General features: G+C 44.9%; 1 protein-coding gene across 2 annotated transcripts in view; it reads right to left on the bottom strand.

Annotated features, from left to right (window-relative positions):
• Positions 1–13,989, bottom strand: part of LOC149327861 (regulator of chromosome condensation-like) — a 28,909-nt gene that overhangs the window by 10,030 nt on the left and 4,890 nt on the right. For both annotated transcript variants that reach the window (XM_089563210.1, XM_089563211.1), the window contains 6 exons: positions 13,759–13,846; positions 12,381–12,577; positions 10,680–10,943; positions 8,504–8,681; positions 3,654–3,834; positions 357–574 (listed from right to left, as the gene is read on the bottom strand). In XM_089563210.1, the coding sequence (XP_089419336.1) occupies positions 357–574; positions 3,654–3,834; positions 8,504–8,681; positions 10,680–10,943; positions 12,381–12,577; positions 13,759–13,846 (1,126 nt within the window). The remainder of the gene's footprint in view (positions 1–356; positions 575–3,653; positions 3,835–8,503; positions 8,682–10,679; positions 10,944–12,380; positions 12,578–13,758; positions 13,847–13,989) is intronic.

Here is a 13,989-nt window from a genome sequence, read left to right as displayed (position 1 = left end):
ACGAGGCTTCACTGCACAGCGTGCCCTGGGAGTGTCAACAATGAGTAGCACCTGAGGCTGACATCAAGCTCACAAAACAAAAATTTCACTGCAGACAAACTACCCAGTCTCTGAGAGCAAACAAAGCCATGTTAATTCTTTCTGAAGGTCATTCGCCAATCACACTATGACCTTGTGCATGCCCAAATTAGTGGGTTCCTTCAAGGAACACACAATAACACACAAATTCTTCCGTAGAATACCATTTCAAGAAGATAATTTAAAACATTGTCTTGGCACAACTGTGACAGTCGTGTGGACGGATTGATGTTGGGCTTTGCAATAACAGTTCACTGAATTCAAGAACGGAGACTCACCTTCTCCGTCGATTGCAAAGGAGACCGCCTCGCCACACGAGACCTCTGTGCAGTCTGACAGGCCGGGCACCTGGCCAGGAGTTTCCTGGTCGTTGTTGTCAGGGGGGTTGGCCGCACCGAGACCAAGCCGACCGTACTCCTTGCGTCCCATTGAGAAGACCGAGCCTTCCTCGCTCAGCAGCAGCGTGTGATGCTGGCCCCCACTGACAACTTTCCACCTGAGAGGAGAAAAAAAATCCAAAACTATCAGCGGTGCAAAAGCCTGATGTCCTGTCCTGTGTAAGAAACAGTCTCACGAGAGATAAGAAAAGTTATCAGAAGCAGAGGTCCCAAGGTCAATGACTGTATGGGGACCTATTGTACAGATTTTGTTGATGGGGTTTAACGTCCCAAAGCAACTCAGTCCATGAGGGACACCATAGTGAAGGGCTCCAGAAATTTCGACCACCTGGGGGTCCTTTAAAGGTGCACTGAAGAGGAATCTGAACACGTCTTTTTGCCGCAGAAACTCGATCTACACGTTCTGAGCATTCTTAGAATCTTCGACTTATTGCCCTGTGTGGCCGATTTCCCTAATTAACTCGAATTAACGTCCGGCTTCCGCCTTTATTTTTTTAATTCTCCCCGTACGGTGGGCGGAGTCGACCAACGCGTGGAGTGCCTTTCAGCCAGCTCCATGGAGGCTTTGCTTTCGCTTTATTTTGTTTTTTAGGTTTCCGTGAATAAATAGTTTCATTCGCAGATTATATACCCGCAAAATAAGCCGGCAGAAATAAAAATACACGCGGACTATTTGCTTCTACGGATTACTACGTATTACAATGGCAGAGCGGCAAGTCGCCACGGGACTGGAAGAAAGGCACTTCACGCATTGTCGACTCCGGCCACCGTAGGGGGGAATTTTAAGGGGGGACACTACACTAAAAAGTGAACTTTGAACCGCTTGCTCAATTTCATTGAAATTTGTGAATATCACTGCTGGGACCACCTCTGCCGAATTTTATTAATCAGCTTGGGGCTTGTGTTGAACACTGTAGTACTTAAAATAAAATGGGATGATTTTCAATCATGTGAGTCTATTTTTCTCATCTCCTGTTTCTCCAGTGAACTGTCAGCTTAAAAAAACTATCATTCCAATATTACTTGATAATATTGGTATTTTAGCAGGTTTTCTGGAGTGAAATTTTATGAGGAACACAATTGTGCACTCAGTTTGTCTATTTTTTCCCTTTTTTCGCACTAGAGAATGACTTCAAAAAAATTTATGCAAAATTAAAATCCAATGTCATTCTTTACATGGTGTCATTCTTTCAAAATATAGGAGAACTAAGCAAAATAATTCCACAGTTGTGTGCTCTGGACATTCCCAATGTAACAAAACACAAAAAATTGGGAAAATTACCCTTATTTTTCGAACAACAGCTTTCCTAAGCAAGCATAGTCATCCTTGGCACAAAGGTTGCATAATCTGCTTCATACTTATTCTAGAAGAACTAAATTTGGCAGAGGTGGTCCCACTAGTAATATAAACTAGCCCCACAAATTTCAATGAAATCGAGCAAGTGGCTCAAAAGTTCACTGTTTAGGGTAGTGTCCCCCCTTAAAAAAAGGCGGGAGCCAGACGTTAATTCCATTTCATTACGGAAATCGGCCACACAGGAACATAAATCGAAGTTTCTAAGAATTCTCGGAACGTGTAGATCGAGTTCCCGCGGCAAAAAGACGAGTTCAGATTTCTCTTCACTGCACCTTTACCATACACTGACATCGCACAGTACACGGGCCTCTAGAATTTCGCCACAGCCAGGATCAAACCAGCATCTATCGGGTCACCAGCCGAGCGCCGTAACCACTGAGCCACATGGTGGCCACTCTAGTGCAGAATAATTATGATGAGTGAAACACTGCAAATTATTTAACAAGCAGGTGTCAAGCAAAAGTAAACAAAAACATAGAATAACTAAACTTTTTCAGCACATGTAACAATTACACAAGAATGTAACATGGGAATGCAACAGTTTTTCTAATGTAAAAAAAGTGCTGGCAGTAACCATGTTCAGAACCGCAGCGAATTTAACAGCAGGCAACTAGTGGACCGAATGCAAAGCACGCTGTCAGAAGCCTCGGAGCAGAACTTCTCCAAAATGGCATGGGCCTCCCTGGCATCCCTGCTTCAATGCTCGCGACAATATACACAATAAAGCATTGCTGGAAACGTGAAAAAAAGCTCACTACCACACTGTTCTCAATTCAAAATCAGGCAACCATTGCCCAAACTTCCAACAAATAAGCTTACCGTGATGCAGGCAGTTCTTTGTGTTGTTTAGGGGTCATTCGATAATTCAAACACTTTTTCCAGTCCCTTGAAGTTTGAATTAACTAGCTTTACTAAAAACATTAGCATATTATTGTAGATCTTTCTATATGATGTCAATTGCAGGGGCATAACTCGGTTGAGGCAGGAATTCACACATCAAACTGGCACAGAAAGTCACACCAGAGCAGACGGCTGCGGCACGCGATGTTAAAAACGGCTCTCCAAGTACTGAAGCCAGTGGCTGCCAACGGCACGGTCACCAGCCAGCAACCAGCGCTGATCTCGGAACCGTACAACACAATGCACTATCATGGGCAGTGCCTTTTGCCAAATAAAACGCGAGCTATAATAAGAATGACTCGTCGGAAGCACCTGAGCCGGGCCATTTTCACAGGCATATTCAGTGGTAGGCGGCTGCCAAATAGGAGCGCCACAGAGCGAGGCTGGCCGAAGGCGGCTCTCGGTGACCGATCGCGAGCGTTGAAGAGTTCAATATATCCAATGTGTAGTTCGTTATAAAAAATACATTTTACACGCATAACGCTTCCAGAGAGTTTGATGTAAAACATTATCATCATCAGCCTGACTAGCCCACTGCAGGGCAAAGGCCTCTCCTATGTCTCTCCCATTAACCCTGTCCTTTGCCAATTGCAGCCACCGTATCCCCACAAACTTCTTAATCTCATCCACCCACCTAACTTTCTGCCGCCCCCTGCTACATTTGCCTTCTCTTGGAATCCACTCCGTTACCCTTAAGGACCAGCGGTTATCTTGCCTTCGCATTACATGTCCTGCCCAAGCCCATTTCTTCTTCTTGATTTCGACTATGATGTCATTAACCCGCGTTTGTTCCCTCACCCACTTCCGATCTCTTAATGTTACACCTATCATTTTTCTTTCCATAGCTCACTGCGATGTAAAGCATATTTCGCTATATCCAGTTTCGTTATATTCGAGTGTGACTGTACGGGTCGACTAACCTGCGCCCATCGCAAGAGCTGAGTGGTTCAGGCATGTGGAGGATGGTGTCGTCGCCTTTGCTCGAACCCAGTTGGTGGTAATTGTTCAAGCCAAAGCCGTAAATAGTACCAGTCTCCCGCAGCCTGGCATAGGTGGTGTATGCCCCCGTCCATATCCGATCGAACGCTGACGACTTGCAACCTGGAGCAACACAGCACAATGGAGCAAAGATGAGTAAACCCTTGCCAACACCTAAGCCAAGGACAACCAATAGCAAGCAAGGACCGAAATGCAACGAAAGAAGCAGAGTTGGTAGCTTTCAAAAAATGTAGCTGTCCTCAGCTCTGACAATTCTATTCACTGTTTAGTAGGTACTTTTTCTTCAATGAAGTAAAGTGAGCAAGCACAAATAAAAGGCAAAGTGCACTTTCTCTGAACTCGCTGCAGATTCAGAAACATCAGACAATAATGTCTACTCCAATGAGCAAGCAATGCATCAAGTCACGGGATGAATTCAAACTGCCTCCTTCTAAATCAACTACAGTCACCGACCTGTTGACTCCCTAGGGACCCCAAAAACATCCGAAAAATCAGTCCAGAAAAATCGAATTTCACACAAAAAAAAATCGGTTACTTGAACTTAAACAGTTAAAGCTGGATGTACCGAACCTCCACATAGCAACTTTGTCGATAATACTGTTTCTCAATTCCCCAACGCTGCCTGTATTTGAGACCTCCTTGCAACAAAGGTGTTGCACACGGCTGACCCTGAAATAACGAAATCACTATGCTGACTGTCTGCTAGCTTGTGCTGAGTTAGGAAATTTGGCAGAAAAGTTTCAAGACAATAAAGCAAGAACTGACATGATTGCGAACCGTTTCTCTGCATTTATGACTTCGAGTAACCGTGTTTTCTGTACATACTTTCAGGGTGATTTCACCAACATTTATTTCTTATTTTGGTTTCCACTCTGCGCTGTCCTTCCGAGCCTTCTAGAAAGAACTGCATGCAACAAAAACCTGGAGGTAACAAAAAAAAAAAAGTCTAGTGGAAGAAAGGGTCAGTATACTACTCCATCTCAGTAGTCGGTTGCAGCATTAACAAAGCTGCGATGAGTGCGCAGGCGACATTCTAACAGGCATATGAGAAAGCGTACACCAAAAAAAAAAAAAAAAGAAAACAGCGCGCTTCATAGTGTACATGTACCAAACGCTATTTTAAATCAAGCCTCACTGTACAGTTGCGTTGTGTGTGCTAAAATACTGTTTCCAAAATCGCTTTGCCCTTTGAGGCAGAACCTCTTGCTTCGGACTGGATTCGTCATTGCTACTGCCATTTACAGCACGTCACTGGCCATAAATTGGGCACCGGCTTTCGCTATGAGTCATCTCGCCTATAACGAAATGTATCAGCGATAAATTTGCTTTACTTTTTTTATTTAAAGGGGGATCCTGGTCTTTGAAAAAAAATTTTTATTAACGAAGTCACAGTTATGAAATTTCCAGGTCACATGTAGTTTTGTGCGCTGATTCTGGATATGTCATTTAATTTCATGTACAACAATTCCTTGAGCACTTGTGCAATTTTTATGCAAGTATTTTGGGAAAAGTTTTGCAAAAAAATTTGCTGCAGGAAACTCGCTGAAATGCATGCCATTGGGTTCTCTTGACACCAAGGAATGCAATAAGGGTAAAATTATCATCCTGGCTATCATAGAACTTGAGTTATAGAGTTTTGAAGTTGTCGCTTCAGAAATGAGAAGAAAAGTGTGTATTCCTGTTTGTGAAGTGGCAGCTTCAGTACCCTGTAACTCAAGCTCTATGATAGCCAGGATGATAATTTTACCCTTATTGCATTCTTTGGTGTCAAGAGAGCCCAATGGCATGCATTTCAGCAAGTTTCCTGCAGCAAATTTTCTTATATGCTCTCTCCAAAAGACTTGCATAAAAATTGCACAAGTGCTCAAAGAATTGTTTTACACAAAATTAAATGATATCTAAAATCAGCACACAAAAATACATGTGGCCTGAAAATTTCATTACTATATCTAAATTAATAAAAAAATTTTTTCAAGACCAGGGTCCCCCCTTAAAGTGACGATTCTGCCACTTCTAAGCCCTAAGAGGAGAGCCTGTTTATTGCTATAAATGGTTCCCGCTCTAACAGCCAGACGACACCACTAGGCAGAGGTTATCGCTGAGTCTCCATTCACATACGCTAAACTAACTGCGCAGATGTGACAAATAGTGTAACGTCGCACAAAATGCTTGCGTTTAGATGTAAGCGTGCGTACTCTTATGGTATGTAGACAGCGTTGGCTTATGCTCTTTTCTAACCATGTCTTTGTACGCCGCAAGCAGACGACATGTAGACGACGTGGCGCCGATGAACACATTTAACACGCTCTCCAATTCACTGAGCAGGTCTCTACCTTCCATAGCGCTGCAAGGAAATCAAAATGGAGTTACAGCTTTGTGCACATTGTGAAGCTTCACGTGACTAAATCTCGCCGAAAGGCACCGACTGCTTTCACGAGCTCTGCATTCTAAGGCTGTGTTGTCAACATTATGCTGTGGACGAACACGTGGGTTGAAACAAAGCCCAGGAGCGAAAGCAAACAGGTCTTTGAGGAAACTTGCGGTGATAAAGAAAACCATCGACAAAGAGCCGCAGCAAGCGCTCCGCTGGCACTGGGCTTCGCAATTAGGCCTAGCAACTAAGCAGAAAACAAATTTTGGAACGGGCAGCGCATTATTGTATGCACTCTGCAGACCTGCGTATAATGAGAGGTGTTTTGTCATTGTCAAAACCTGGTTTTGACAATGCTGAGATACAACAGTTGGGGCTCGGTGTGTTTTGTTACTGTTACAAGCTCCTTACTTCGAGGAGCATCACCATTTTGTTCCGCTTGCCGTCTCCATGAAGGCATGTGCTTACCATGCACTTCGCTCTCTGCACTCTGCACAGACGAGTTCCACAAACTGCAACTACTATTTAGGTACAGCATTTTGTCACGTATAGGCTACGCTAAAAATTGAAGAAAAAAAAGAGTACGATCAAGAAGACGAGTGCAGGATCTATGCTTCAGGTGTGGTATTACACGTGGAAGTCTGGTATAAATGCGGTTTCTGCAAGTTGGCTAAGTATCGCAACGTCGCTCCTGTCCAGAGAAACAACGCTCATTTTTCTGCTGGGCATGAGATGATGCTGCGATATGTTGCATTTTTTGGTTCGCCATAGTTACAGACGGCGGGAATTTTTAGTTATAATTCTGACCAAATCAGGCAAATACTCACTCAAAGTATACAAACACAAGATATTGGCAGAGAATCTTGAAGCATGGACGTAAGGAAGCCAATGAAATGGACTGTACAATGAAGCAAAAGCCCATCACATGTCCACTTTTGTGCAATACATGCTAGATTAGCATGCAATGTGTAGAGCTGACGTCGCATCCTGATTGGTGGAGCTCTCAAACGTGGCCGCTAGGTGCAGAAGCTTGAGATAGATTATCTAATTAAAATTATTACTTCTTGCTCATTTCTGTTTCAAAATAGTTCTTTGTCACTCTGAATGCCACAGCTATTATTTCAGCCAGAAATATCTGCAGTAAATTTTTGCTTACTATCCCACCAACGAGATTCCCCGTACGTTATATGGCACTTCAGCTATAGACAGCAGTGCTGCATCAAGTGCGAATGAGGACCAAAAAACTGAGCAATCAGTTGCAATCAGCACGAAATTTCAGGCGCCCTTGTACAATGTCTCTACAGAGCATTTCACAGTGCAACGATAAAGTTCGGTTCAAATAGTCAAGCAAGTCCAAAAAACCAGGGGCCCCGAATTTCGGCAACTGTTATCCGGTTGTTTACAGAGCACGGCCAACTTTGTTTTAAGGGGGGACCCTGGTCTTGAAAAAAAAAATTTTTATTAATGAAGTCACAGTTTAGTTATGAAATCTTCGGGCCACATGTATTTTTGTGCGCCGATTCTAGATATGTCATTTAATTTCATGTAAAGCAATTCCTTGAGCACTTGTGCAATTTTTATGCAAGTATTTTGCGGAAAGTTTTGCAGAAAATCTGCTGCAGGAAACTTGCTGAAATGCATGCCATTGGGTTCTCTTGACACCAAGGAATGCAATAAAGGTAAAATTATCATCCTGGCTATCATAGAACCTGAGTTATAGGGTTGTGAAGTTGTCGCTTCAGAAATGAGAAGAAAAGTGTGTACTCCTGTTTCTCAAGTGGCAGCTTCACAACCCTATAACTCAGGTTCTATGATAGCCAGGATGATAATTTTACGTTTATTGCATTCCTTGGTATCAAGAGAACCCAATGGCATGCATTTCAGCAAGTTTCCTGCAGCAAATTTTCTGCAAAACTTTCTGCAATATACTTGCATAAAAATTGCACAAGTGCTCAAGGAATTGTTTGACATGAAATTAAATGGCATATCTAAAATCAGCGCACAAAAATACATGTGGCCTGAAAATTTCATAACTATAACTAGATTAATAAAATTTTCTTTTCGAGACCAGGGTCCCCCCCTTAAGCTCTGCAAATTTCAGCCCCCTAACTTCATAATTAGGTTTGGTTTGGTTTACGGGGTTTAACGTCCCAAAGCGACTAAGGCTATGAGAGACGCCGTAGTGGAGGGCTCCGGAAATTTCGACCACCTGGGGTTCTTTAACGTGCACTGACATCGCACAGTATAACTTCATAATTAAAAAAAAAGTTTTTTTGAGGAGCGTCTCCCCTTAAGCCCACTAGCCAGAATTCAGGAATCCAACTTATAGCCATTGCCACACTTGCATGGCTTCAGGACAGCAGCACCCAAGTCGAGCACACACTGTGACCCTCCACTCACCCCTGGGGCGATGCACCCTCACTGTGCCGGGCTCAAGCAGGTAGGTGGACGACCTGCGTCCGCCACGCGACGTAAACATGGGGGCCACCCGTCCCAGTTGTCCCTGCTCGGCACAGCCCCTGGTCACCAGGTTGCCGTCCGCCGTCAGCATCACCACGTGGTCGCTGCCAGAGGCTATCTGTGGACACACAATGGTCACACTAAGCTTCAGAAGCGATGCAGCTGCAAGCACACCCGTACCGGACACGTGCAAACAACACCGACAGGTTGTTACTCTGGCCAACACTGGATCCCTCAGTGGGCGCCCCTGCGAGTACCTCAGAGAGCCAAGTACACATACCGTATATTGCCGCGCATAAGTCGATGTTTTTTTAAAAAATTTCCTCCCAAAGTTGGGGGGGAAGTCGACGCATATGCGGAGTCGGCCTATAGGCGGGATCAAAAGTAATTTCGACCGAGTCGCGGATAATATCACGCCTCGTGCGCTCGTAATTTTATAATAGTTGTCATACACGGTGCCAATGTGGATCTGTTTAAAAAAACTTGAATTTAATTGAGATATACACCAAAGGTTTGTTTTAATACGATAGCAACTTGTCCTCACAAGCGACGACGAGTCAGAGATGTCTCGTGAGCGAATAAATGTTTCTTTATGACTCGACCTTCTGAAAAACTTTTTGGGCGAGCTAGGACCGCAGGGTGCGGCAGCGTCAACCCAAATTCGGAGTCTAACTTTTTTTTGCCCAAAGGGGGTTGAGAGTTTGGGGGTCGACTTATAATCGGCAATATACGGTACCTAGCTGCTGAGGTACGTTCCCCAAAGTACCTCAGTTCTGCCACTAGAGCACCACAGGCATGCTTTCGCCAAGCAGACCATGCATGCTGACCAACTCCGACCACTGTACTCAGAAACGCCGAGCACACCCAGCGCACAAACCACCACACAACGAACACCTACTGCATACCCGAAGCATGCAAACTGAATGGCCTTCGATGGCCCAGAGTGAACACATTATCCGACACCAATGAAGTGCCAACCAATCAAAACTACATCTACCATTCCTCAAAAACAATGCATGCCTGTGACCAGAAACATCAGCCCCATTTCTGCCATGAGCAACACAATGACTGCACACAACACTGAAGGGCCAATTCAAACTGCCTCGAGCACATCACACCTTCATGGCACTATGTGTTCAGCTGGCAAGCCCATTTTTTCACCATTATGACCGTATTACTGACTAGATGGAGCACAAGAACTAGCAGATGTACAAGTACCTATAGCTATGAGTAGCTGAATGCAAAGCAGTCGACAAGGCTTCAGACATAGCAGCAATAAAATGAACTGTTCTTACAATGCAAGCCTAGAACATAACAGATAATCATGAAGCGCACCAAAAACCACGCTTTGTTAGAGCAAGCGGTTGTACCTGAAGTGTACACTGAAAAAAAAAAAAAGGGGGGGGGGGGGGGGTCACAGCAATTCCAGCAGAGCACACCCACACAAGTCTACGCAGACATGTCTATAAACCAGCAACAAAGGCGATATATTCCCTCTCAACACACTAGCACAGTGAAAAGAAAACTACTTTTAAAGGTGCACTAAAGAGGAATCTGAACTCATCTTTTTACCTCGAGAACTCGATCTACACGTTCCAAGCATTCTTAGAAACTTCGAATTATTGTCCTGTGTGGCCGATTTCCACAATTTAAATCGGATTAAACGTCTCAGCTCTCAACTTTTTTTGAACTTGCCGCTGACGTTAGGAGCCAGTCCCGTGGCTGCTTGCCGCTCTGCCATCGATGGGATGATACAAAGCGATCGGTGCAAGCGAAGTCCACGTGTATTTTTATTTCCTTCGGCCTAATTTGCAGCTATGTAGTCTCTGATTGGATCTATTTATTCACAGAAACCTAAAAAACAAAATAAAAGCGAAAGCAAGGCAACCACGCGACTGCCAGAAAGGCACTCCACACGTTAGTTGGCTCCTCCCATCTTCAGCGGTGATTTTAAATTGGGGAAATCGGCCGCACAGGACAATAATTCGAAGTTTCTAAGAATGCTCGGAAAGTGTAGGCTGAGTTCCCGCGGTAAAAAGACGAGTTCAGATTCTTCTTTAGCGCACCTTTAAGGCCTGTTCATGCATGGACAGAGAAAAAGAAAAGCACATCTTGCCTCCACTATGCCTGTGTCGACCAGCTTGGGCTCCCGCTCTGCCTGGCCTTCGACGATGAGGCCCATCTGGCCGCTGGAGTCCCGGAAGTTGCCCCACATGAACACTCTACCGGACACTGTGAGTGCCACCGAGTGGGAGTCACCCGCCGACAGCTTGGCAACTGGCTCCGGCAGCTCTACAAGCCCCGGAGTGGTCTCGCTTCCATCGAGGCTCGAAGTCTGGCGCCCCAGGGCACCCTCATCGTTGCAACCAAACGACCACACCTGCACAGAGGCCGTTGAAAATGTAAACGACAGTTATAACGACAATCAAGGTAGTTTCGGGATAGTTTCCAGCCAGTATTCACAAAGAAAAAAAAAACAGCTGGCAGTTTAGCATTGCAAATCGTAAGATATTGCGCGACAGCAGGTTTTTGCAGGTGGACACCAACGCCACATAACTGAAAGCACGACTTAAAAGTGTGTTTCCTTTCCTTTGGAGACTTGTGCACAGATGTAGGTTGATGAAGACGACGTGCAATGCACAGCACGAGAATGTGTTGCAGTTTTACACGTGGCGTACTAATCGGTTGCGGCATTAGCATTGTGCTCTCGTGCAGTGGCCAACAAAGCTGATCTGTCCGCGCCGCCGCGGGTTCGAATCCCGGTTGCGGCAATATTTATTTTATTTCTCCAGGTTGGCCAAGGTCACCCGCATTCACAGTCTAGTTTATTTCTCACCACATGACCAACTATTTCATGACTAACTATTTTCGTTACTATTTTCGTGACTAACTATGTCTCGCCACATGACTAACTTCCGAGGCTTCATCGCACACCGGCATTTTCCAGGTCAGGAGGCCGATGGTGCTTTCACACTAACAAGCTGAGATGTGGCTCTGCAGAAAGGGAAGCCTCACTTTCCTGTGGACAGCTTAATTGCACAGCGAGGAACGGGATCTTCGAAGGAGGGTGTGAAAGAAAGGCACCGCAGTGAAAGGCTTTGTAAGTATCTCAAGCACCTGGGGTTCTCTGCCCTGCACTGACACTGCACAGCACAAGGATGTTTTTTACACTCAGTCTCCACACCAAAACATGGCTGCCAAGGCAAAGACGCTGCAACCTCGTTCTCAGGAGCCGAAAGGCCTAACTACTGAGCCGCCGCGGCAGGTATGTTCTGAGAGATGGAGAGAGTAGAATGGGCAATAAAAAACTAAAAAGTAAATTGCCTGGCCTACAATGGCAGAGACAAAAGAAAGAGGGGCAGGAAGGTTGACTAAAGTTCGTGCATTTCTTTTTAACATAGCCATAGTGCAGTCCGCCTTCTTTTGTGTTCACAAATGAATGAATTACAGCCCCTCCCACAGAAATCACTTTTGAGTGGCAAACTATAGCACGGGACCTCAAAGACTTGCAATGAAAGAGGTGTCCCATTGTTTTGAAGCATATTATATGCATTTAAATGAAGCAAATTATAACTTACTTAACTTATAGCACAAGGAAATCTGCAATCCCCAAGCATATCCTTTATGGATCAACGACGGGAGAGATTTCAGCCGTCCCTTCTGCGTAAATATCAATCTTCAGCGACAGATGCGAGAATGAGCCTCACAGTCTTTCAGAGCTGTGTCCCATTCATGGCATCTTCCCAGAGGGCCCTAACAGTAAAGCACCACCACCTTGCAAAAAGCAAGAAATAAAAGAAAGGAGGAACAGCCTCACCTTCCCATCAGCTGTGAGGCAGAGAGTGTGCATCCCTCCGGCGACGACGTCGACCACATTGTCCAGGTTTGCAACAAGAGCGGGGCGCGACTTCTCCATGACATCTGGACCCAAGCCGAGCTGGCCGACGTCCCCTTGACCAACTGTGTAAACCTGGCCGGGGATCTTGCGCCTCTCCACAACCACCTCTTCTGCAACTAGAGTTCACAAAGGAATGCTGCAAACCTGGCACAAGCTGGAATTCACCCCACGCACACACAAACAAAAAGAAAACCTATGCATGTCATTCACCTATATACACTCGCCACTGGCCAACCTCCATGTGACGCCAGTTTTCCAGATACTCACACCAAAATTGTGATGCAACTGTTTGTCGTGCGGAGTTCCGGGTGGCGTCAAACAATTCCTCGTTGCATATAGATCACATGTGCTAATCTTCTAATTAGAGGCTAGCTGGCAATAGAAATTCGAATCAATGACATATATATACCTTCTACCGTATGCCTTCTGAGACTTTTGCATCAAAACTGTGATGCAACCGTTCATCGCATAGTGTTCAGAGTGGCTCACACACGCGTGCGTGCGAACCATGAAACTTTAATGCATGTACAAGCATTACGTGTAAACAATGCACCCAGGAACAGTAATGCTTTCAATTCCCACATGTAAGCAAAGTTTTTCTTGCCATCACTGGGATTTTCTGTGCCATCTGCAAGTACACACACAACGCCGGCTTTTCTTGCAACGAGATTAGCAATGCCTTCACAAGAATATGATCATGCAGCGCTGTCACTGGCGTGCTGCCAACGTCTGTGCTGCAGAAGGCACAGATGCTGAAAGCAAAAAACTCAGAACGAGCTAAGAAAAGCTAGCTCTCTGAAACGAGTTTCCACAAACCAGGTATTATTTGCTTCGCACACGCACACCGGAAGTGTATCGGTTTGTGGAACCCTGTTTGAAAACCCGTGTTCTAAGCAATAAATGTGTCTTTTGCTGCCGAACAAACATCAACATAGTCACAGAGGGCCATCCAGTCAATTGGCCCTATGTGGCTATGTTGATGTTTGTTCGGGCTGAAGTTCAATGCAATTTTTCCAATACTGTCTCAGCATGCCGAAATACTCTAAATTTTACTTTTCCGCCGGAACACATAGTAAAACAAATGAACCTTACGCTGATTTTTTTATCTTAAAAAGCTTTTTGCTTTGGTTTTCCACAAGTTTAAGCCATGTGACAGCAATCGGGTGGTATAAAACTATGCCAGCGCACTTCTTTACAATAATGACTGCCTTTGAGTTTCCACAAAGTGGGCCAGATAAACACAGCTCTGCACAAACCAGAATAAAGTATGGAGAAAGCAAGTTTCCCCAGTCGTTACCTTTTTCTGCAACTTTGATTCTTTTTGCGTCAGAAGGAGCATCTTCCGCACGTTTGCCTCTTTTTCTGGAAGAACCTGCTTCCTGGGACTGCAGGCAACGTTGGAAGAGAATTAGGTGGCATGCAAAAGCCAGCAGTAGTGCAAGCAAAGCAATGACCTTAAATGTGCACGGCCGTGTAGCAGACAGTACACTAAAAGTGCAGTAAACCAGTCTGCACGGACAGCTCATAG

The sequence above is a fragment of the Amblyomma mixtum genome, chromosome 10, assembly GCF_055824585.1.
Source record: "Amblyomma mixtum isolate Tamu chromosome 10, ASM5582458v1, whole genome shotgun sequence".
In the NCBI taxonomy this organism is placed as follows: domain Eukaryota; kingdom Metazoa; phylum Arthropoda; class Arachnida; order Ixodida; family Ixodidae; genus Amblyomma; species Amblyomma mixtum.
The sequence above is the reverse complement of the archived record's forward strand: the minus strand, read 5'-3'. Positions and strand labels throughout refer to the sequence as shown.